The sequence below is a fragment of the Eretmochelys imbricata genome, chromosome 3 (assembly GCF_965152235.1).
Source record: "Eretmochelys imbricata isolate rEreImb1 chromosome 3, rEreImb1.hap1, whole genome shotgun sequence".
In the NCBI taxonomy this organism is placed as follows: Eukaryota; Metazoa; Chordata; order Testudines; family Cheloniidae; genus Eretmochelys; species Eretmochelys imbricata.
Window position 1 is genome coordinate 45,333,083 of NC_135574.1, and position 24,846 is coordinate 45,357,928.

General features: G+C 39.4%; 1 protein-coding gene across 4 annotated transcripts in view; it reads left to right on the forward strand.

Moving 5' to 3' along the window:
* The window catches only part of AGPAT5 (1-acylglycerol-3-phosphate O-acyltransferase 5), a 123,768-nt gene that overhangs the window by 18,619 nt on the left and 80,303 nt on the right, over positions 1-24,846 (forward strand). For all 4 annotated transcript variants that reach the window (XM_077812627.1, XM_077812628.1, XM_077812626.1 and 1 more), the window contains exons 2-3: positions 17,581-17,650; positions 21,127-21,242. In XM_077812627.1, the coding sequence (XP_077668753.1) occupies positions 17,581-17,650; positions 21,127-21,242 (186 nt within the window). The remainder of the gene's footprint in view (positions 1-17,580; positions 17,651-21,126; positions 21,243-24,846) is intronic.

Sequence of the window (24,846 nt, forward strand, 5' to 3'; positions counted from 1 at the left end):
CTCCTGAGAAGCCCATTGTGGGCTATTCTCATCAGCTGAATAAGTAGGAAAGAAAGAAGGGAGACAAAAAACCCAGGATTTTTTTAAAAAGTAAAAATGTAAACAATCTCAAACATACAGAAGCTGTTGTGATTTAATAGTAAATAAAACTGACATCAGAATGGTTATAAATAGTTATTTGTTTCCTCCAGTAAATCCTTTTATAAGAGCAGTAACATCACAGGACCTCAGTACATACACAGTGTATGTTGGTTTCTGAATGCATACCTTACAGTTTGTTTGGTGTTTTGTGGGTGATACCCCATTGGACACTGCTATGAAAATATCTCCATACTGATCAGTTGCCATTTTGAAAGAAAGAAACAAATGAAGTAATGCCCCCGAACTTACTGTATTGGAGTCTCTTTGTTGTAGGTGTTGTATTAGAATGAGTTGGGCTCCACCCCAAAGAGCTCACAGCCAAAAACTATAGTATCATGATAAGCTGTAGTTATTTGGGCTGTTATTGTACAATACTTCTTTGAGGTTGAAATATGTACTTTTTTGAGGTTGAATCTAGGGCTAATGATTTCTTTAAAAAATCATAATCGCAAGATTTAAAAAAATAGTTGCAATTAATCACAGTGAATTGAAAAATACTATTTCTTTTGTTTTTTACAGTGCAAATATTTGTAATAAAAATAATATAAAGTGAGCACTGTACACTTTGTATTCTGTCAATATATTTGAAAATGTAGAAAAACATCCAAAAATATTTATAATAATTTTAAATTGGTATTTTATTATTGCTTAACAGTGCGATTAAAACTGTGATTAATCACAACTATTTTTTAACCTAGTTAATTTGTTTTAAATTAATTGTATGCATTAGCTGCGGTTAGTTGACAGCCCTAGTTGAATCCTTACCCTCTACTAGATCTGATTAGTTTAAAAGGACCTGATCCACCTTCCATTAAAGTAAATAGGAACATTTCCAGTGACTTCAGTGGAAATTGGATTGGTACAAGTATCCCTTTATAGAAACGTAATAACCTTTATATATAAACAAAAGGGAGATCAGGCAGCACTTGAAACCTACCACTGTGCAGGAAGAAAGAATAACCAGGTATTTGCTTGCATGGACAGCTGGCTTTTTCTATCTGCTTTATTCTCTTTTTCTTCAGCTCACTACTCTGACACTGTTTTCTCACTCTCTTTAGCCTGCTCCCCATTATTGTTAAGTTTCAGTGCTACTTCATTAAACAGATAACAAAGTCCTGGTGCCAGAGAGCTCACAATCTTAAATTAGTAACACAGGAAAAGGAGGAGATGACAACACAGAGCTGGGAGTTGTGGGTAAGGGAAGATTGAGAACAATAGGATCTTGTGGTTGTTTGGAGGAGAAATGCTGGTAGCTTGAGTGTGTGTTTCTATGAACTCTTTAACCCTTGACTGTTCCCTATTTCTTTTTCACCTATGGACAGGAGGGAGAGTAGCCCTGCTAGTATTTTTATACTTCCAGTTCCTCTCTAATTGGCATTCCCCATGTACTTGAAACCTTATGTAACTTTCTGATTACACAGTCTGCCCTTTCCTTCTGTAAAAGGAGCATGGTGCAAAACACTTAGCTTGGTGCTGGAATAGCAGCAAAGAGGAGAAGACTGTTACTTATTGTGTATTTCAATGTGCAGCTGCCATCCAGAAAGCTAACAGAATGTTAGGAACCGTTAGGAAAGAGATAATAAGACAAAAATATTATAATGCTACTGTCTAAATCTATGGTATGCCCACATCTTGAATACTGCATGCAGTTCTGGTCACCCCATCTCAAATATATATATATATTTGAATTTTTAAAAAGTACTGAGAAGGCAACATAAATGATTAGGGGTATGGAACAGCTTCCATATGAGGAGAAATTAAAAAGACTGGGACTGTACAGCTTAGAAAAGAGATGATCAAGAGGGATATGTATATATATAAAATAGAGGTCTATAAAATCATGAATGGTGTGGAGAAAGTGACTAGGGAAGTGTTATTTACCACTTCACATAACACAAGAACTAGGAGTCTTTTAACAGGCAGCAGGTTTAAAACGAACAAAAGGAAGTACTTCACAAACAAACACAGTCAGCCTGTGAAACTCATTGCCAAGGGTTGTTGTGAAGGCCAAGAGTATAACCCGGTTCAAAAAAGAATTAGATAAGTTCATGGAGGATAGGTACATCAGCGGCTATTAGCTAAGATGGTCAGGGACGCTGCCCCATGCTTTGGGTTTCTCAACTTCTGACTCCTAGAAGCTGGGATTGGATGACAGGTATGGATCACTTGATAAATTGCCCTGTTCTGTTTACTCCCTCTGCATCTGGCATTGGCCACTGTCGTAAAACAGAATACTGGGCTAGATGGACTGTTGATCTACCCAGTATGACCATCTTTATGTTCTTATCCAGTTTCCTTTTACATTGGAGAAGAATTTCTGCAACTGACACTGCAGCTGGTTAACCTGTTGGGACTGCCCTGCACGGCTCTTCTACGAATGAAGCATTTGCCTATAGTGATAGACCTCTCTTCTGAACCTTTGTATCTAGAATATAATTAAGAGACCTGCTTTATTTTCTTTAGCATATGTGGGGCTTCCTAAGTGCAAAGCTTTTTTATTACTATTATTCTTTAAATCTTTGCCTAAATGAAATGATCTCACATATTCTGTTAATCATAGAATCATAGAAGTGTAGGACTGAAAGGGACAACAGTAGGTCATCTGGTCCAACCCCCTGCACTCAAGGACTAAGTAATAATTAGACCATTCCTGACAGGTGTTTGTCTAACCTGTTCTTAAATACAGTACCTCCAATACCAGAGATTCCACAGTCTTCCTAGGCAATAGTGCTTAACTACCATGACAGAAAGTTTTTCCTAATGTCCAAACCTAAACCTTCCTTGCTGCAGTTGAAGCCCACTGCTTCTTGTCCTATCCTCAGAGGTTAAGTGCAATTTTTCACCCTCCTCCTTGTGCACAACCACCATTTATGTACTAGAAAACTGTTATCATGTCCCCCCGCAGTCTTCTCCACACTAAACAAACCCAGTTTTTTCAGTCTTACCTCATAGGTCATGTTTTCTAGATCTTTAATCATTTTTGTTGCTCTCTTCCGGACTTTTTCCAGTTTGTCCATGTCTTTCCTGAAATGTGGCGCCAAGAACTTTAGACACAGTACACCAGTTGAGGCCTTATTAGCGTGGAATAGAGTGGAAGAATTACTTCACGTGTCTTGCTTACAACACTCCTGCTGATACGTCCCGGAATGATATTCACTTTTTTTGCAACAGTGTTATACCGTTGATTTGAATTTAGCTTGCGACCACTATATTCCCCAGATCCCTTTCTCCAGTGCTCCTTCCTAGGCAGTCATTTCCCATTCTGTATGTGTGCAACCGATTGTTCCTTCTTAAGTGGAGTACTGTGCATTTGTTCTTACTGAATTTCATCCTGTTTATTTCAGACCATTTCTCCAGTTTGTCAGATTTTGAATTTTAATCCTATCCTCCAAAGCAGTTGCAACCCTTCCCAGTGTGGGTATTGTCCACAAATTCTATAAGTATACTCGCTATGCCGGTAGTCACCAACCCATTGATCACGATCGACTGGTCGATCCTGGAGCCTCTGCCAGTCTGTTGCAATTTCCGGGCTGCTAAAAGTCCAGCAGTGCAGCTGGGCGCAGGCAGCAGGCAGCCTGCCTGAGCTCGGCTCTGCCGCCGGCTGAGGCCGCCTGTGTAAGCACCTCCCAGCCGGAGCCTGCACCTCACATCCCCTATGCCCCCCAACCTGCTGCCCCAGGTCAGAATCCCCTTCTGCACCTAAACTCCCTCCCAGACCCCACACGCTCTACTGCACCCTAACCCTCTGCCTCAGGTCAGAATTCCCTCCTGCACCAAACTCCCTCCCAGAGCCCGCACCCCTCACTCTCTCTTGCACCCCAATCTCCTGCACCAGCCCGGAGCCACCTCCTGCATCAAACTACCTCCCAGAGCCTACACCTCTCACCTTCTCCTGCACCCCAACACTCTATCCCAGCATGGAGCCCCCTTCTGCACCCAAACTCACTCTCAGAGCTTGCACCCCTCACTCCTGCATTCCATCCCTCTGCCCCAGGCTCAGCCAATGCACACCCCACAGTTGAGAATGTTACACTGATTTGTGACAATCCCTGAAGGATTTTGGATCTATAAACCACAAACGACACTAATAAAAAGTAAAATTCATGAAATGTCCAGTGGATTCTATGAGATTATGTGCAGTGTGACCATATGACCCCTGCACCCAAACTCCCTCCCAGAGCTTGCACCCCTCACTTCTGCACCCCAACGCCCTGCCCCAGGCTCAGCCAAGAGCTACCTCCCACACTCCAAACCCCTCAGCCCCAGCCCAGTGAAAGTGAGTGAGGGTGGGGGAGAGTAAGCAATGGAGGGAGGAATGGAGTGAGCGTGGCAGGGGCCGGGCCTTGGGGAAGGGGTAGGGTAGATCCTGGATTGATTTTACATTCAAAAAATGATCTTGTGCATAAAAAGGTTGGAGACCACTGCTCTATGCCATTATCTAAATCACTGATGAAGGTAGTGAACAGAACCAGGACTCATCCCTGCAGGACACCACTCGATATCCCTTCCATCTGGACTGTGAACCACTGATAACTATTCTCTGGGAACAGTTTGCCAACCAGTTATGTATCCACCTTATAGTAGCTCCATCTAGGCTGTATCTCCCTAATTCGTTTATGAGAGGGTCATGCGAGACAATATCAAAAGCCTTACTAAAGTCAAGATATACGATGTCTACCACTTTTCCCAATCCACAAGGCTTGTTGCCCTGTCAAAGAAAGGTATTAGATTGGTTTGACATGATTTGTTCTTGGCAAATCCATGCTGACTGTTACTTATCACCTTATTATCTTCTAGGTGTTTGCAAATTGATTGATTGGTTATTTGCTCCATTATCTTTCCAGGTTCTGAAGTTAAGATGACTGGTCTGTTATTCTCTGGGCTGTCCTTATTCCCCTATTTAGAGATTGGCACTATATTTTCCCTTTTCCAGTCCTCTGGAATCTCTCCCATCTTCCATGAGTTTTCAAACATAATTGCGAATGGCTCAGATATCTCCTCAGTCAGCTCCTTGAGTATTCTAGGATATATTTCATCAGGCCTCGATGACTTGAAGACCTCTAAGTTGTCTAAGTAATTTTTAACTTGTTCTGTACCCTATTTTAACCTCAGATCCTACCTCATTTTCACTGATGTTCACCATGTTAGATGTTTGATCGCTCCTAACCTTTTTAGTGAAAATTGAAACAAAATACGCATTTAGCACTTCCGCCATTTCCACATTTTCTCTTACTGTCTTTCCCCCTCATTAATCAGTTAGCAACCTACGTCTGTGACCTGATTGAACTGCTGGTTTGACTATGACCAAATTGGTGTTTTAAACATGGATGAGCTAGTCTGTAGGCAGCAAGTCAAATTGCATAGACTACAAGCAGGGCTTTGAAATAACCAAAACTGACTAACCGAGACACTTGCATAAAAGTCAGGGTTAGAAATAGAATCCTAGGACTGGAAGGGACCTCGAGAGGTCATCTAGTCCAGTCCCCTGCATTCATGGAAGGACTAAGTATTATGTAGACCATCCCTGACAGGTGTTTGTCTAACCGGCTCTTAAAAATCTCCAATGATGGAAATTCTACAACCTCCTTAGGCGATTTATTCCAGTGTTTAACCCCCCTTACAGGAAGTTTTTCCTAATGTTCAACCTCAAACTCCCTTGCTGCAATTTAAGCCCATTGTTTCTTGTCCTATCCTCAGAGGCTAAGAACAACAATTTTTCTCCCTCCTGCTTGTAAGAACCTTTTATGTACTTGAAAACTGTTATCATGTCCCCTCTCAGTCTTCTCTTTTCCAGACTGAACAAACACAATTTTTTCAATCTTCCCTCATAGGTCATTTTTTCTAGACCTTTTATCATTTTTGTGGCTCTTCTCTGGACTCTCCAATTTGTCCACATTTTTCCTGAAATGTGGTTCCCAGAACTGGACACAATACTCCAGTTGAGGCCTAATCAAGCACAGAGTAGAGCGGAAGAATTACTTCTCGTGTCTTGCTGTGCTCTAACATAGTTGCAATTTAAAGCCTAAAATAGTTGTCTGCTTTACTTTCTATATTGTCAATCACATTCCTGGTTAAAAAACGTAGCTCACTATATTGCTCTTCCCTTTAACTTATTTTCCTTTCCTGGCTTCACTATGCTATTTTTCTCTTCCTGTGTTGTCTTCAATGTTTTTCCCCCCCTTCTTCTCCACTTGCCTTAATCTCTCTCTCATAAGAACATACTCTTCTTTCTTAAGCCACTGATCTCTCCCACTAATGCATCGGTAAGGCTTAAACACTTTTACATGGTAGGTAGAGGACTAAACTTACAAGCCAAAGTTTGATATGAAAGGCTGGGATGAGGGTGGGAGGTATTCTGCAGTGAAACTCCCAACAGCCCATGCTTCCTCTCCCTCAAGCTGTTGGAATTGACAAGACTAATCAGGTCACTTTGCTGCAGCTTGGCAAAATTATAAGCAGCAGGAAGGAGGCTGAAGCTATCTGTCTGCGGACTTCAGAGTACAGCACTGCATTGTTGACACTCGTTTCATTTTGCAACCATAAATGTTAGGCTCTCTTGTTCATAGTAAGGCCTAGATTGGCTAGAAGTTGAAGGCATTTGCTGAGGAAAGCTTCCCACACTCGTCATGGAAAAGTAGATTTTTCAAAATCCATCTCTGAGCATTAGGTCTAGTCAGTGTTTTCAAGCGCTCCAGTCAGGAACACCTGCCTTTATATACCAGTTATATGTCATAGCTAGTCCACAATGTTGAAGGGTCAGAAATTACATTTTTTTGCTGTCTGCTGTGGATCATATTGGACTGATTTGAAGAGAGATTTTTATAATGTACTTTCTAGCGCCATCATTTAAGGTCTTTGTGAGACTCTTCAGCTGAACTTGCTAAGGAAGGGGTGTATTATTTCTGTTCAATAGAGTCCTTGAAGTCTCCGCTAGTCCTGTGTTTAGTGCCCATGAAGATACTAGGTATACGGCACTGAAAACAAAACTTATCCATCCAACGGAATAGTATGACATGAGTGACAACAGTGCAAGCTTCTCGACTGTTCCCTGCTGTGTCCCTCAACTCAGACCTCTTAGAGTGAGAGGGTGGCCCTGTAGTTTCCATCAGGTTCTTCTTGCCAACAAAGCTAATGAGGGTTTAGATGATGTAGTTTCAGTGCAGTTCCTAGCGGATGAGTGTCTAAATTCAGTTCACTAAGGCCACCAAACAGCTGTCAGATGGTAACAACCTTTTGGTTGTCACTGAAATGGGCCAAATTGAAATCGGTGACCTAGGAGTGAAAGTCTTTACATCCTGTTAACCTGAGCCATCCTGTCCCTCAAGACTTGACAGTATTTGGATCCTCTCTTTCTCGTTTATAAAATAAGAGGTAAAAAAGGCTGGAAATGCTCTCTTCAGTTCAAAACAGGAGAATATAGATTTTATCTATATAACTAAATAATGTGTCTCTTTTATTGGATATAGCTGTATTTTGTGCTTAACGTGTGTCTTGAATAAATCAATTTTTCTTTGGTCATGTACATGGAAAACCTGTTATGAACATGGAATACTCACTATGAAAAAAATTGATTTAGAAAAAGCATCGTAAAGGTTCTTTATAAAAAAGGTTATTTATAAAAAATAAATTATAGGGAAAGATCCAACTCTGTAGAAATAAATAATGTAGATTTCCTCTTGGATTTGGTGGATAATCATAGCTATATCATAGGATGCTATCTTGGGAAACAGTACTGTTTGTTTTTTAAATTCATTTTTCTTATTTATTAGTCATAAGTCAATTGTGTATCTCAATACTAGTGTGGGGTTTGGGAGGAGAAAAGGAGGCACTAAAATTTTGTTTTTTAAAATATTTGTTTCTCACTGGTAGCTTTATCCCTCTTTTGTTGTACAAGGTTAGTGATAGTACACAGTTTTGTTGTTGTTGTTGTTCTTGCAAGACTTAAATGTTGTGAAATAGCTGTTACTGTTCAGTGACCTTCTGCATGAGCGTTTGTTTCGTAGGGATGGATTTAGATTTAGTTTTCCTTCTTCATCTGAAGCTTTATCTTTGCCAGGAAGGGTGTCATTTGATTCAGAAAAATCTACATAATTTCAAGAATGTCACCCTCTGCAGCATGGCCAGTGGAGACTTGCTTCCTTCCCTTTCCCGCCGGCTCCTAGCTCCAGGTCTTGGTCAATGTTCCCTCTGATTTTTTCTGTCTATGTGTGGAATGAATTTTATGTGCACCATATCGAGTTAATGTGCAGATGTGTACCACCAGTAGAAACAAAAAACCTAGGTATAATATATATATTTTTTAAAGTTACCATAGGGATAATTATTCCAGTCAGGACAGATTAGGCATTATAGAACTCACTACTCACAAAATTAAATTTAAGCGTAAGAGAGAAATAAAAATTATGAAATGCATAGAACAGTCAAAACACTAAAATAAGAGCACTTTGAAAGAATATATGTGTATTGCATGAGGTGTCAAGAAGTAACAACAATAATACAAGTTTGTACTGGGAGGTGAGCGTGAAAGACAGACACATAGAGTGTGTGTGTGAGAAAGAGAGAGATGGGGGGGTGGGTGTGTGTGTGTGTGTCAGACAGACAATGCATGTGTGTGAGTGAGTGAGAGAAAGACACACGCTGCCCCTTTAAGTATGCTGCCCCTTTAAGTAGATTGGCACTCGCCACTCTGAACCCTGCTTGTTCAGACACAGCAGCAGCCACTAGCAAGCTCTGTCCGGTGTCCCACTCCTGAGCCTTGTCATGTTGTCCCCCTCGCTCTGGAGATGGGGTACAGAGGAGGACATCAGTGCCCCTCCCTGGCCCCCCAGCTCTGCACAGCAAGCAGAAGGCTCCTGGGAGCAGCTAGCCAGGGGCTCCAAGGTGGAGGGCAGGAGCAGTGCAGCAGTGGGGGTAGGGGCACCTGAAGTGCATGGCATTTGATAGATTGCTGGGCGGCCACGCAGCTTAGGTGTTGGTGGAAATTTTGATAATACAGTGTCATCAGAAATGGGTCAACTTGGGTATTATTAAAAACCCTTTATCCCATGAACACAATGGTACCAAACATGGCAAACCTAAACAATTATGTAAATGTATATTCAAGAAAATTTTTAAAAATCAACATTTTTTTAAATGATACTCTGACACTGGCATATCAAACATGCAGCCCTCACAAAGTTAGATTGAGGCCGTCAACTGACTGTTCTTTATCACTTCCTAAAATGACACCAGATTAATTTTTTTGAATGCTTAACAGATTACTATAAATTGATTTGCCATCATGGGCCAAAAGAAAAAAAAGTGGCTCAGTGGTATTATCAGATTTATTATGCCAAAAGAGTTATAATGGGGCACCAGTTAAAACGTCAACAGCCAACCAGAAATTACTGAAATCCCTCTTCAAATAAGTATGCACTTATTTATATAACATATAGTACATAACATAATATAATTACAATCCCAAAGTAATTTATTACAAAATCCTTGTCTTTACTTTGGTCTTCATGATTTTTAGGCATCAATGGGGAGACGAACAGTACTGACTAGTAGTTGAATCTTTGGAGATTATTTCTGGGGAGGATCTGGTTAAACACAACGCTCAGTGGCTTCTGACATTCTGTAAGAAGTGCACCCGTAAACTGAATTTGGCAAGGTTGGAGTGGAAATCCATCAGGAAAAAGTTGAAAATGCCAGGACGAATGCCAGCTGTGCATAAGACTCACCTTCTATTAGGTCCCATGACATGGGTTTAGAGAAGAATGCCTGCTTCTTCTGCAGTAAGCTGGAAACCCAATGGCATCCACTGAGCACAGTTTCAACATGTGAGATAGATGAGAAACTGTATGAGGCAGTCACTCTTAGCAAGAATGTTGCATGGAAAGTAAGTATGTGCATTAACTCAAAAGACATACATGCATACAACATTACATATCACATCATGTGCTATGCCAAGAGTAAATGTAATGTGTTGCACCCAAAGGAAAAAGCAACAGAAATAACAACTGTTTTTTTTACTGTAAACTGTGCAACTCAGCTGGAGTTCATAAATTGCCTCGCAGAGGCTCTAATGGATGGGAAAGTGGTGGTGGTGGCCGTTACAGAGGCTAAGAACAGAGAAATATGTGTTTTGTATGGAATTGAAGGGGAACAAATGCTCAGCAGAGAGGCTCTTAAAGGACTTATTGAAGATGAACAGTGGGATATGGATATAGTTTTTAGCAATCCTATCTGTAGAAATGAATCACAGCGCATATCTTTAAAAACTGCAAAATAGGTGATCCTATCAAAAGCAGAAGAAAGTGCTGATGTCAACAGTAATATGAGGACTGTTTGCAGATGCTAAATTTTTAAGAAAAACTATTTTGTCTTGTAATATATGGGAGTTCCAGAGATTCATAACTGATGGCAAACTGAAGAAATAATATTGTGTGACCTGTATTACTTGAAGTTTTGCATTGGTAGTCTCAGTGACTTCATCACCATCAAGTATGACAGTAAGCAAATGGAGCACAAGGATGCCATTTTATTGCAAAGCCTCATATATGAGAGTTTGAGCAAAAGATAAGTTTCCAACACGTACACAACAACTGTATGGGATCTGCATAATTACAGGTAGGTGTTGGCTTAACAGTTCATTCCAAAATCCATAGCAAATTGCTTGTGTAGCTTATGCACAGGATTGGCTCCTCCATTGACTATAGCAAAGTAGTCCGCCTGGAGACTGCAATTGCAAATGAGGTTCTTCACTGAATGGAAGTGAATGGAGAGATGTGCGTTCCCCCAGAACTCGTCAAGGGTGGGTTTACATTTTGTGCTGATTTCCTTGAAGATACATCAGGTGACAAACATACCTTCGTGCTTCAGTTATGGTCTGCTATCAGGAACATATTAAGGGGGACCTGTCCCAGTGTCAAGTCCTGTCTGGATCAGCAAAGACCATTCCATGAAGGGGCTTCCTGTCTTCATGGCTTGCTTACTTTCCTGCCAAGGTCCAAAAATTCTGAAGCCAAGAAGTCCAGTTTTCAATGAATCAGCAGTTGAATTGAATATAGTAGAGCTTTCAACATTCACTAACCTTGACTTCACTTGATCATTGTGCAGAAATCAGGTACATTCCAGGGGTGAAAAATCATTGAGTACGCCATCAGCTGAAGAGAGAGAAGACATATCCTCAAATGATCCAGATGCTCAGCACATAGCATACCACACACCCTTTCAGGAGAAAGCTACATTCCGACATGGTCAGCCTTCAACTTGGCACTACGTGAAATGCAAGAGTGAATGACCTGCAGATGCATCCTGCCAATTGTTACTGTTTGCCCCATGGTTGCTGTTTGAATGTGACAGAACATTGCATACGTGCCTGGGGAAAAGCAAACTAATGCGTATCTTGCATGGTCTTCCTAAGCCAGCACCTACTGACAGTTTGGCTAGTACCCTATGCCAACAGAGGTCTCTCAGCATAGCAATCATAGATGGTACGAGGTACAAGCTTTTGACCATCCAGAAAAAGTTAATCTTCTGAGATTGGCTGAATTCTTCATTATAAAGCAACAGAGAAAATACTGGACTTATGACAAAGTCCGCTTTGTGTTTGACACGTATGCAGGAGAATCAATTAAAATATTACAGAAACAAAAGACTCCATGGGATTGCACCAGTCCACTACAAAATCATTGACTCCACAAACATCTCCAATGTCACAATGAAGAAGTTATTGTCTCATTCTCACAAGAATGAGGATTTAACCACATACATTGCAGGAAAAACCGCTCCAGCATGCAAAGAATTTTGTCATTGCATGGCATAACAAAGTTGCTGCTTCACACTGTTCTGTGGAGTTTCTTTGTAGGTCCCATGAGTAGGCTGACACTAAAATTATCTTGCATGCCATCGGTGCCACAGAGAGAGGTGCTACTAAATTATTGATTTTTTGCACAAGACACAGGTATTCTAGTGCTCTCTATGAAATGCGACCAAAGACTTTTGCAAGACTCTTTTTGTGCCTAATGCTATAGAACAGAATTGCTGGGTATCCCTCAGCAATGTGTTCATATCACTTGGACCATTTAAGCCACCACACTGCCAGGTTACCACACCCTTTCAGGATATGACACTACTGGAAGGTTGGCTGGAAAGACCAAATTATCTTTTTCTGGAAAGCATTTGATTAGCCTCCGAAGACTTTTCTTGCTGTGAAGATGCTTGGAATAGCTGAGACAATCACTGATATGCTGTGTGGGTGAGGATCCGTGTGATAACGTGTCTAGCAGTGGTGCCCTAGACTAAGACAACACTGATGATGACTTTGATTTGAATAAGTATTTTCAGTCCAACATGTCAAGGCTAACTTCCCTAGAATTATCAAAGATCAATGCCTGTTTTATGTAAGCAAACCATCCCTATTTTAAAGTATAGTTTTAAAAAGTTGATTTAAAAAAAATCTTCTCAAATATATAGCTACATAATTATTCTAGGCTTGTCGCATTTGGTACCATTGCATTCATGGGAGAAAGGACTTTTGAGTAATACCCAGCTTGATCCATTTCCAACTACCAGAGGATCTGGATCTGGGCCTCAGGGGGACAGCAAGTCCCCCCCAGCACTCTGCAGAGGGTGACGCTGTTGAAATTATGATTCTGTGGATTTTTACAAATCAAATGATACCTCCCTTGCCTTTCTATCACTAAATTGCCCATGAAATAAGATTTTACTACATTATGCTCCCACACTAAGAAGACAAAGCTTTGTTTCGCAAACTAGATGATTTATAATTTCAGTGGAATTCCTGTAAATGACTTGTAGGATCAGGCCCCTAAACTGTTGCTTTGTTCCTGAACAATGCGTAATATCTACAGTTAGCATTAAAATTTAAAATGTCCAGTGTAATGCAGTGGCCAAACGGGTTTATGTGATCCTGGAATGGTATAAACAGGAGAATAGCAAATAAGAGTGAGGAGATTACACCTTCTTTGTATTTACAGTGGTGTGACTGCTGCTGGAATACTGTCCAGTTCTGGTGTCTACAGTTCAAGAATAATGTTGATAAATTGGAGAAGGTTCAAAGAGCCACAAGAATGATTAAAGAATTGAAAAACCTACCATATTGAGATAGACTGTTTAGTTTAACAAGAGAAGATTAAGTGGTGACTTGATCACAATTCATGGAGAACAAAAATTTCATAATGGACTTTTCTGTGTAGCTGACAAAGGTATAATGGGATCTAGTGGCTGGAAGTTGATGCTAGACACATTCGGACTAGAAATTAGGTGCAGATTTTTATCAGTTAAGGTAATTAACCATTGGAACAGGTTACCAAGATTTGTGGTGAATTTTCCATCAACTTTTAAAATCAAGATGGGATGTTTTTCTAAATGATGTTCTCTAGATAAAACCTTAATTCAGGGAAGTCTTATCGTTTGTGGTTGTGCAGGAGATCAGACTAGACTAGCACAGTGATCTTTTGTGGCGTCAGCATCTATGAAATCTTTACATAAGAAAATGTTCAGACAAATTCCATGAAGGTTTTGGAGGGCTTTCATTCTGGATATTTTCCTTGAATTGTTGACTGTCCTACCATTCAAATTACAAAGACAGTTTTAAATTGGAGTACTGACTCTTGGGCTAATTTTGACTCAGTGGGAGTTACACCCATTTATGCCAGGCCTGAATTTGACGTGTCTCTTTGCCATATACTGATGTAATTCTCTGCAGACATTGTAATCAAGTAATTTGTGTCTGTGTGTATAAATCCACTAAAGCAGTAGTCCAGTATTTTCTATGTTTTCTCTGTCTTTAGTAGTAGAGGAGCTGAACGTGTATGTAACATAGTTTAAAAAAAAATGGTTACAGGGATTATGAATAGGAAAGTTTGCCACACTTATTATAAACTTCCCTGGGCCTGAACAGAGACGTCTGTTCATAAGAGCCAAGAACTAAAGCTAATCCACAGAAAAATGCTTTGAGACAGTTTTATTATGGAAGTTGGTGGTTTCTCATGACCTGATTACATTCAATATGGGCAGAGGACAGTCCCAACCCGTACTATATATTGAGTGTTTCAAAGGGCCTATTTTCCCAAAACTGAGGGAAATTATCAATACAGTTATTTAGGGGGGAAAAATTGAGACCAAAAACGTGATTCAAAATTGGCAGTTTCTTTTAAATGTTTATCAAATGGCCAAAAAAGCACAATGCCACAATTAATAAAAGAGGACTGTGCCGCACTCTATATGATTTTATAAAAATATGCTAATGAGTGTGAATATAATGTAGCTGGAATATGCTTCATGCAAAAGGTCTCTTGTAAGGTATCATTACAAAGCTTATAATCTACTGAGTGTGGTCATCCTATTTGTATAAATGTATCACTCTTGTATCTGAAACTAGAAATATAAAATGTAACTGTGAGGGCCTATTGTAATTATGCAAAGTGTGGGCTATTAATGGTGGTTTGGAATCTTGATGGCTCCCATTAACCAGGACAATCTAGATGGCTCTGTTTCACTTGTAAGCCTTCCTGTATACGGGTGTGCTGGCAAGTGGGTAATGAAGTCTTACAGTGACATGTGATCATGTCACCTGAACTGGAATCCATCTTTAACCTGGTGCTTTCCATTGAGAAGGAGGGGGTAGGAACCCAGAGAGGGACAAAGGATTCCCGCCTTATGCAAAAGATATATAAGTGGGTGGAACAGAACAAAGTGAGGCAGCCATCATGATAAATCCCCTAGTTACCACCTGAGCTGGAACAAGGGCTGTACCAGGGGAAAGGATTGTGCCCAGACTAGAAAGGTGTCCAGTCTGTAAAAGAAACTTATTGAAACATCTCTGAGGGTGAGCTTTTATCTGTATTCAGTTTTACCCTGTATAAGCTTCACACAGGGTAAAATGGATTTATTTAGGGTTTGGACCCCATTGGGAGTTGGGCATCTGAGTGTTAAAGGCAGCACCACTTCTTAAGTTGCTTTCAATCAAGCCTGTGGCTTTGGGGCACATGGATCAGACCCTGGGTCTGTGTTGGAGCAGACTGGCGTGTCTGGCTCAGCAAGACAGGGTGCTGGAGTCCCAAGCTGCCAGGGAAAGCAGGGACAGAAGTAGTCTTGGCATATCAGGTGGCAGTCCCAGGGGGGCTATTTTCCCAAAACTGAGGAAAATTATCAGTAGAATTGTTTGGGGGGAAAAAATTGAGACCAAAAAATGTGAATCAAAATTGGCAGTTTCTTTTAAGTTTATCAAATGGCCAAAAAGCACGATGCCACAATTAATAAAAGAGGACATCTTTGGCTAAAAGCTCATCCTGTTTCAGTGCTACAGTAAAGGCAGCAATTAGCTATGAAAAAACAATATATAACAAATGGAAAAAAGGGGAAAGATGTAACAGTCAGTGTAAAGTAGAAGTCATGAAGTGCAGAAAATGTATAAGGAAAGCTAAAGATAACAGGGAAAAATCCCTGGCTGGCAGGGGTAACAACAATAAGAAGAGATGGTTGCATGTGTTTTATAAAGTTTGTTGTTAACAAAAGAGATCCTAGCAATGGAAGAGTTCCATCACTAGACGGAGATGGTAAAGTTGTTAGTCATGATGCAGAAAAGGCAGAAATATTCAATAAATATTTCTGTTCTGTATTTGGAAAGAAGTGGGATGATGTACTCCTATCATATAAGTATTAAGTACTTTCCAGTCAATTGGTAACTAAGGTGTCTGTTAGACAACATCTACTAGGAATAAACATTTTTAAATCAACAGGCCCAGATAACTTGCAGTCAAGAGTCGTAAAAGAGCTGTATGAGGAGATCTCTGGCCCACTGATAATTTTTAATAAATCTTGGGGTACCGGGCAAATACCAGGGAGTGGAAGAGTGCAAATGTTGTGCCAATGTACAAGAAGTGCTGGGTTGACCCAGATAAATGTACGCCAGTGGTTAGCTTGACATTATTCTGAGGCAAAATAATAGAAAAGTTGATACAGGAGCCTGCATTCAATTTAATTGATAGAGAATTGGAGGATAGGAATATAATTGTCAGTGGACATGGATTTATGGAACATAGTCTGTCAAACCTTATTTTATTCTTTGTTGAGATTGGTTGATAAAGGGAACTGCTTAAATGTAATATACTTAGACTTTTATTAGCTATTTCATTTAGTATCAAACAACATTCTGATTAAAAAATTAGCACTGTACAAGATCATTAAATGGATTAAAATCTAGCTAACTGACAGATCTCAAAAAGCTGTCATTCGGGAATCATGATTTAATGGGGTTGTCTCTAGTGGGGCTCCGTAGCAATTAGTCCCAGGCCTAATGCTATTCAACATTTTCATCAATGATCTGGAAGCATAAAATCAGAGTTGATAGCAGATGATGCAAAGATTGGTGGAGTGGTACCATAATGATGACAGGGCATTTATACAGAGCAATCTGGATCACTTGGTAAGCTGGGCCCATTCAAACAAAATGTCTTAATACAGCCAAATGCAAAGTTATCCATCTAGGATGAAAAGCAGGCCATGCCTACAGATTGAAGGATTGTATCTTGGATAGCAATGGGTCTGAAAAAGATAGCATGTCCCAGTGGACAAACAAATCAACATGAGCTCCCCATGTAATGTTGTGGGAGAAAGGGCTACATGTGATTGGGCCCAGTTTTGGTGTCCACGTTTTAAAAAAAAATATTGAAAAATTAGAGAAAGTGCAGAAAAGAACCACAAAAGTGATTTCAGGGCTGGAGAAAATGCCGTACAGCGAGAGCTTAAAGATCTAAATCTGTTTCGCTTATCAAAAAGATGAAGAGGTGATTTGATTGCATAAATACCTTCACAGGGAGAAAATACCAGGTACTAACATACTCTTTAGTCTAGCAGAAAAAGGCATAACAAGAACTAGTGGCTGGAAGCAGAAACCAGACAAATTCAAATTGGAAGTTAAGCACAAATTTTTAACATTGGGACGCACTACCAAGGGAAATGGTGGATTCTCCATCTCTTGATGTCTACAAGTCAAGACTGGATGCTTTTCTGGATGATATGCATTAGTCAAGCGCAGGTTATTGGGCTCAATGTAGGGGTAGTTGGGTGAAATTGTGTGTCCTGTGTAATCCAGGAAGTCAGACTAGGTGATATAATGGTCCTTTTTTTGCCTGAAATGCTATGAATTTATGAATCGCATGGGCATAAGGATCTGCCTTCCTCGATCCAGTGGCAGGATTGAGACTCAAATAAGGAAATGTCTTTCTTACTTCAGAAGCGGCTTATAGACATTACTCACTATTTGGAAATAGAGTATACACATAACGGGTCCTGATAAGATCTCATTAGAGGTTATTTTAGTTAATGGTGGTAACTGGCTGAGAAGTTCTGTTGCTTATTCATTAAGTCTCTTTATTAATTGAAGTAATGAATGTAAATAATGAAGTAATGTTTTATTTCTTTTTTTAGATTATAATCTATGGGGATTTGCCAAAAAATAAAGAAAATGTAGTATATTTATCAAATCATCAGTGTACAGGTTTGTATCTCATTTGTTTGCACTTTTTTTTTTTTAACTGAAAGATAGAAAAACAGAATTTTAAAGCTGTTGGTCATGCCATTCCTCTGAATAATCTTAAACTATAGATAGTAAATATGTTTTAGCTAAATCTCGGTAGTATTTATGTAATCTGTATTTTTTAAAAACAACCTTAGCAACAAAGTAGGAGATTTTTTTTAACAGAAAGTCATAAACTGACCTTGAAAATGTGTATTATAGCCACTTATTTCTTAAATTAGTTTCTTAAAAGGAGGGTGTCACGGATTGTTAACTCAGATTATTAGCTAATGTGAGTCCAGACAAATATAATCTCCACATCAGAACCTGTGCTTTAAATTTCTGTTGGTGTTTCTGGACCTGAACCTGCAAAGTGTCTTTGCATATGATCCTATTCAGCACTGCGTGCAGCTAATGAGAGGCACTTGGCACCTTGCAAGGCTCAGCCCTATCTGAATTACCACAAAATGTAAGTCATAACATTTAAACTCTAAAAACCAATATGCACCGTAAACGGAGGGGATGAGGAGGCAGCTAAATTCAGTAAGAAAAACTCCTGAAATGATTTCCTCTCTCAAGCACCTTTCAGGATCAGGTCCTGAGTACCTTAACTTCCATTGACTTCAGTGAAGGCACTCAGCACCTTAGAGAAGTAAGCCTTTTAGTCCAATCTGCTATGCATTATAAGGTAACATGGTTCAGCTCTGCTCATCCAAGTTTCCTTATGTCTGGATTTCTCTACAGGGAAGACAGATACCACCTGTAACTCAAGGATAAAGGTTCAGTTACCTCCCTGCTAAACATTTGATTGAGTCTGTGCACCTCCTCAAACAAAGGTTGAGTGAGAAATCCCCCTGAAAACTACAGCTAAGAATTGGTACCTACAAACTTATGTGATTTATGGTCCATTTGTTTTAGCTTTCCTCAGAGGATTTAGGTGTACAGTTGGCTGATATGTGGGGGTGTTGGTATTAGATTTGTGGTGCTGCTCGGTACAGGGGTGAACTGACAGTATTGCATTTTGTTTTTGTAACTTTAAAGGATTGGCTGGGTGCTCAGACCTTCTGTATGAGAGCTTTTTATTTATTCTAAATTGAATGAAATGTATTCATGAAGCTGTCTACAGCATGGTGTCTGGGCAATGATCAACAGTAATGATTCTGTACCTAACTTGTTGATCATTGTCAACTCTGGAAGAGTCTCACTCATCATTTAAATTATATAGCACCCCTTAAATGCCCCCATTAGGCAAAAGCCCAGGAGAAAACAGTCTTGCACTGTGCTCTGAAGATCAATGGAATCTGGCTTTGGCAACCTAGGGAGAGCAGCAAGTTCCAGAGCTAAAGGCCCTCCACTGGAGTGATGCCACTGTATTTCTTTTGATTGATTTGACAAAGTCTGTTCTTGCTTTAGATAAGTGTTTTGCGCTATTGATCATTGGTCTTTGCAGCTGATCTAAAAAGCAGCAATGAAGGACTCCAAAGGAGAAATACATGGTGTCCTCAGAGGTAGGGGTCATAAAGAAGAAAAAATTAAATGGCAAGGAAGTGAGGGAATCTCTCAAGCTTGAGTAGGGACATACAAAGTAGGGGACCTTCCAGGCTTGGAGGAGAGGAAAATGTTTTTCATACATGGTAGAGAAAACTAGTAACCTAAAACAAAATTGCCTGATAAATTCAGTGCACCTGATGGCTCTTTGTACGAGCAAATTGCAGAGGTACGTGCCTAAATGCCACAAATTGGACTTTGTTTATCAATGAAACCGGAAAACAGGCAAGGCCCCTTTAAAATATATTGACTGTAATGTTTAACATATTAAAATAAGATGATTGTTATCAGATGTCTGCTTTCCATATTGTGGGACATGTAAGAAGTTGCCAATATGGAAATGGATTCTGATGCAAGGTTTTTCAGAAAGATGTAATTTGTGTATGCACATGGCCATACACACAAAATGAGTGTCATGTAAGGTTATTGCAAGCAACATGCCTAATGCAAATCTTCAACAACAAAGAAACAAAAAGTTAAGTAACAGTACATACTGTCTGTTCTTCTACCCAGAAAGATATACCTCACCACTAGCTCAATCACTGTATACCACAGATAATGTATCTCAACCTTAACTCTGCCCCATTAGGAATGCCCCTCTTTCAGTGACCACTTTCTGAAACCTCCACTACAGTTATCTTCATAAAGACCAGATACCACCCACTGTGTTACTTCTACACAGTTTTGGGAATCCACGTGAACTCAAACTTTATAGAATTTAAGTCAATGTGGCTACTTGCATGCATAAAGTTATGCTTGTGCAAGATCAGCCCCTTAATCTTTGCAGGTAGTTGATGACAAAATTTCAAGTGTCACCAAGTTTTTGGATCTGGAACTAAATTTTTTTTTTCTTGTTAAAGATGTAGTGAAGTGCTGTCCGTGCATGGGAAATGACTGCCTGGGAAGGAGTACTGCAGAAAAGAATCTGGGGGTTATAGTGGATCACAGACTAAATAGGAGTCTACACTGTAATACTGTTGTTTAAAAATAAATAAATAAATAAACATTCTGGGATTTATTAGAGAAGCATTGTAAGCAGGACACAAGAAGTAATTCTTTCACTCTATTGAGCACTAATAAGGCCTCAACTGGAGTACTGTGTCCAGTTGTAGACACCACACTTCAGGAAAGATAACGGACAAATTGGAGAAAGTCCAGAGAAGAGCAACAAAAAAGATTGAAGGTCTAGAAAACATGACCTATGAGGAAAGATTACTTCTCCAGATTAAACCCCATTTTTTTCAAAGACTGCGGCGGAGGGACATGATAACAATGTTCAGGTACATAAAAGATTGTAAAGAGCAGGGTGATAAATTGTTCTCTTTATCCACTGAGGATAGGACGAAAAGTAATGGGCTTAAATTCCAGCAAGGGAGATTTAGGTTAGATATTAGGAAAAAATTACTTGGGGTTGTGGACTCTTTGTCATTGGAGATTTTTAAGAACAGGTTAGACAGACATCTGTCAGAGACAGTCTAGACAAAACTTAGTCCTGCCTCACTGTATGGGAATGGACTAGATGATTTATCAAGGTTCTTTCCAGTCCTACATTTCTATGATTCTGTAAAACTAAAAAACAAACAAAACCCCAACACCCATCTCTTGGAATGAAATATTTAAAGTTATGAATGAACAGGAGTAATTAATGTGTCGGGAAAAGTTGACAAGGAAGTAACAAATAGACATGATTCTGGGAAGATTTCTTAGTATTGCCATTGAAAAATATCAGTTATCTTGAGTGTTTACTACATGCTTTTTTCCTCTCATGAGATTTCTGTTATGAACATCAGAACCATAATTACTGTTTCAGAAGCACTTTACTACTATCTTATGTACAAAATGTTTTTTGTTTCCTCAGGGATATTTGAGGCCTAGTTTGACTAAAGAGTTCTGGATTTTTGTCTTTGCAGTTGACTGGATTGTTGCAGACATGTTGGCAATCAGACAGAATGCTCTGGGACATGTCCGATACGTTTTGAAAGATGGGTTAAAATGGCTTCCCTTGTATGGGTGGTATTTTTCTCAGGTAACTCCCGTTTGTTTGGTTGGTTTTTTTTCCTACTGTTTGCACAGGTAGCGTAAAATTTATTATCTTCTTTACTGTGTATTTCTAATACTACTTGTCCAAAAGCAGTAGCAATGAGTCAAAATTTTCTTGGTGTGCCTTTATTTTAAGAAGAAAATTACTTGGTCTCATTCAGAAGTGTGTACATTTGAACATTTATCTAACATTGATGTAAAAAACAGCTGTTTATCAGAGGATCGATTCAGCTTTTTTAACTAATATTTCTAATTAACAAAATACTGTGTTTTAGAGTAATATCAAAATTAAAAACATGGGGCAAAATTTAGAGGTGGTGTCTAACTTGGGGTCCTTTACACTTGTTCTCCTTTTCAGATATTTACATATGTGTGCTTGTCAATGTGTAAGAGCCTGATTCTCCTTTCATACTTCTGTAAATTGGGGGTAATTTCATTGGGGACAATGGAGTAATACTGATGTAAAACCAGTAAGAGAGGAGAACTGGGAAAATATTCTCTCAATCATTTTGTCAAGGGAGGTTGAAGTTTGCCTTCATGCTATTGCCACTACAGAATGGTCAGGGTCACCTTAACCTGCAGGTGTCATGAGAGCTGCACGGATCTCATTACACCAATAACGGACTAGTGGTTCTGCACAAGCTTCTAGGCCAACCTCTCCCGCATGACAGCATGGCTCCTTTAGTACAGTAGAACCTCAGAGTTACAAACACCTTGGGAACAGATGTTGTTTGTAACTTTGAAATGTGTATAACTCTGAACAAAACGTTACATTTGTTCTTTCAAAAGTTTACAACTGAATATTGACTCAATACAGCATTGAACTTTACTATGCAGAAGAAAAATGCTGCTTTTAACCATCTTAATTTAAATGAAGCAAGCACACAAACATTTACCTTATCTTATCATATCTTTTTTTAAACATTCCCTTTATTCTTTTTTAGTAGTTTATGTTTAACACAATACTGCACTGTATTTGCTCTTTTTGGTCTCTGCTGCTGCCTGACTGCGTACTTCCAGTTTCAAATGAGGCATGTGGTTCACTGATTATTTCATAACTCTGGTCATAATTGAGGTTGAACTGTAACTACTGCCAGTGGCTGGCATCTCCATAGCTTGGGACTAGTAGTTGTAGAGATGGTTTACTCAAAATCAGTGCTGCTTGGAGCAAGCATCAATTCTCAAACACCTTGTGGGTATGGATGGGAGCATGCCACAGAAGGTATCTGCTTCCTTGCTCCACTCAACTCAATACGCACAGAGCCCAAACCCTGTGGTGCTCCAGTGAAGGGGCTTCTATTGGGTCCTGAGAAAAGGGGAGAATGTGCTGTGGAGACAGTGACCCTTCCTTCTGTGTTTCCTCCCCTACCCACTTAAGCCCCCAAACCAAAGTGACAGTTTCTAATGCTCTTTTATTTCTCCTCTGCCTTGCAGAGTGCAAGGAGAGACTATGATTTGTGGAAAGAGCACTATTGTTTCCCTTGCATATAGTCACTATGTCTCTGGTGGTCTAATTCTGCTTTTATTATAATGCTAACAATTCAGGTTCTCTATTGCATCCACTGTCACTAGGTCTCCAAAGTTATTTTTGTTATTTTCCAAAATCTTGCAATGGCTCGCTGGAATATTCTGTGTTCAACTTCCTGACTACTATACTGACTGTTAATAGACTGTTCCTCTGGAAATTAGTGTAAATGTAGGCTACACTTTTATACAGAACATAGTTATTAACTTAAACCTGTGTAGTTTTGTGTGCCCCACAATATTTTTCACACAATTAAAGACATTAAACAGAGATGGATATATTACTAATCCATGGACACAAATGGAAGACTGTTTACAGACACTAGTGTTGGGTGTGTATTAAAGAAAATGTGTTTAAATGACTGAAAAGGGATACACCAGGACTGTAGTGCAAGCTATTAGGTATTTTTATTGTCTTTATCACACCAAACACTGCAAAAACATAAAACACTTCCTCCTCTTCCTGTTGATGCTCTGTCAGTGATGTCACTCACACTCCACTAAAACTTTCCAGTGATATGTACTTACGGAATACTCATGGAATTTATATTCCCTACCTCAGGTAAACATCCTGTTTGGAATATACACATATTTTGGCTACTCAGTTGTGCAGAATTCAGGCGCTAAGGAAACATATTTGTAAACATAGTTCATTGTTGATCTAGAAACATGTTTTGAAGTACAGAGGGAAAAAATTGAAAATATAGACAGTGTGCTTATGGACCTCCAGAAATCTGTTTTTGAGACATACACATATATTTTGATATTATTCAAAAGCAAATACAGTAGAAATTCAATATAAATTAGGAAACTGGATCTATAGATGACTGCATAGCTAACAAATTCCTTTTTTTAAATATGTATTTCTAATGGTAACAAACAAAGAAGCGCCTTACATTCATCTGCTATGGCACAGGATTGTTCTGTTAGCTAAAAATATAAAAATCTGTGTATCTAAAGTTGTCCTTAGTGTTTTTGTGTGGGTCTGCAGAACAGTTTCTGCCCAGTCCTTCTCCACTAAAATGCAACCATGCTGGATAAAAGGTCAGCAGAGAATTTTGGGAAAAATTTAGCAAAAAATATTATATACTCTTTTTTCTGTGCTTCCTTCTAGTCCCCTACTAGCCATCACTGCTTGTCTGGGTAAGTAGCCATGCCTCAACTGGCTATCAGCCTGTAGTGGTTTTGTGATTCCCTTCTGAGGTGGAGTGACAGAACAAGTAATGCGGAGTTAATGCTCCATTGAATTTATGCTCGCTTTTTATGCTTTTTTTTGGAGAGCAACATGCTAAGTGTGGCTCTTACTCTTCAAACAGAATATCACTTCTAATACTATGTGGGCTTCTGCAACCCACAAAGCTCATTTGGGCAAGTCCATCCTCAGTTTAGTCAGTGTCTAAAAAGATGGACAAATTATATGAATATTTACCGCAAGAGGATTTTTCAGACTCTTTGGTAGCAGAAGCTGCTGTTCAGAGACCTAAGGGTGGATTAGTACACTCTATTTCCTCAGATAAAAATAGAAAGAAAATGAATACATTGGGAAGAAAAGTCTTCTCATCTTCCACATTAAGTTAAATTCCATGAATTACCAAGCCACAGTGCACTAACAATGCCGTCTTTGGAAGAAAATGTCAGTGTTTATTGACTTGCTCCTGAATGAACAGAGAAAACATGCTATCATAACAGAAGGTCTCTGAGTAGCATGACATGCCTTGATAGCATCTATTGACTTCAGATGCAGCAACTAGAGCTGTAGCTACTATGATTTCTATCAGAAGGTCTGCTTGGCTTAAATTTTTGGGACTGCCTCTATAGAGCTAAGGTGGAGGATCTTCCTTTTAAAGGAGGAGGACCATTGGGAACCAGCACTGATGAGTTTCTGTAAAAGATGGAAAATAGATATACTGCCAGTTAGTTGGGCATCTGGAAAAGGCCACAAGTACTAGGTTTTAAATACCAAAGAGAACACTACCCTTGATTGTCTTCTTACCTTACTCAAAGGAGACAGTAATATCACCAGCAACAGCCTCTTTGGCAGTTTTCTAAACCAAAAAAAAAGAGCT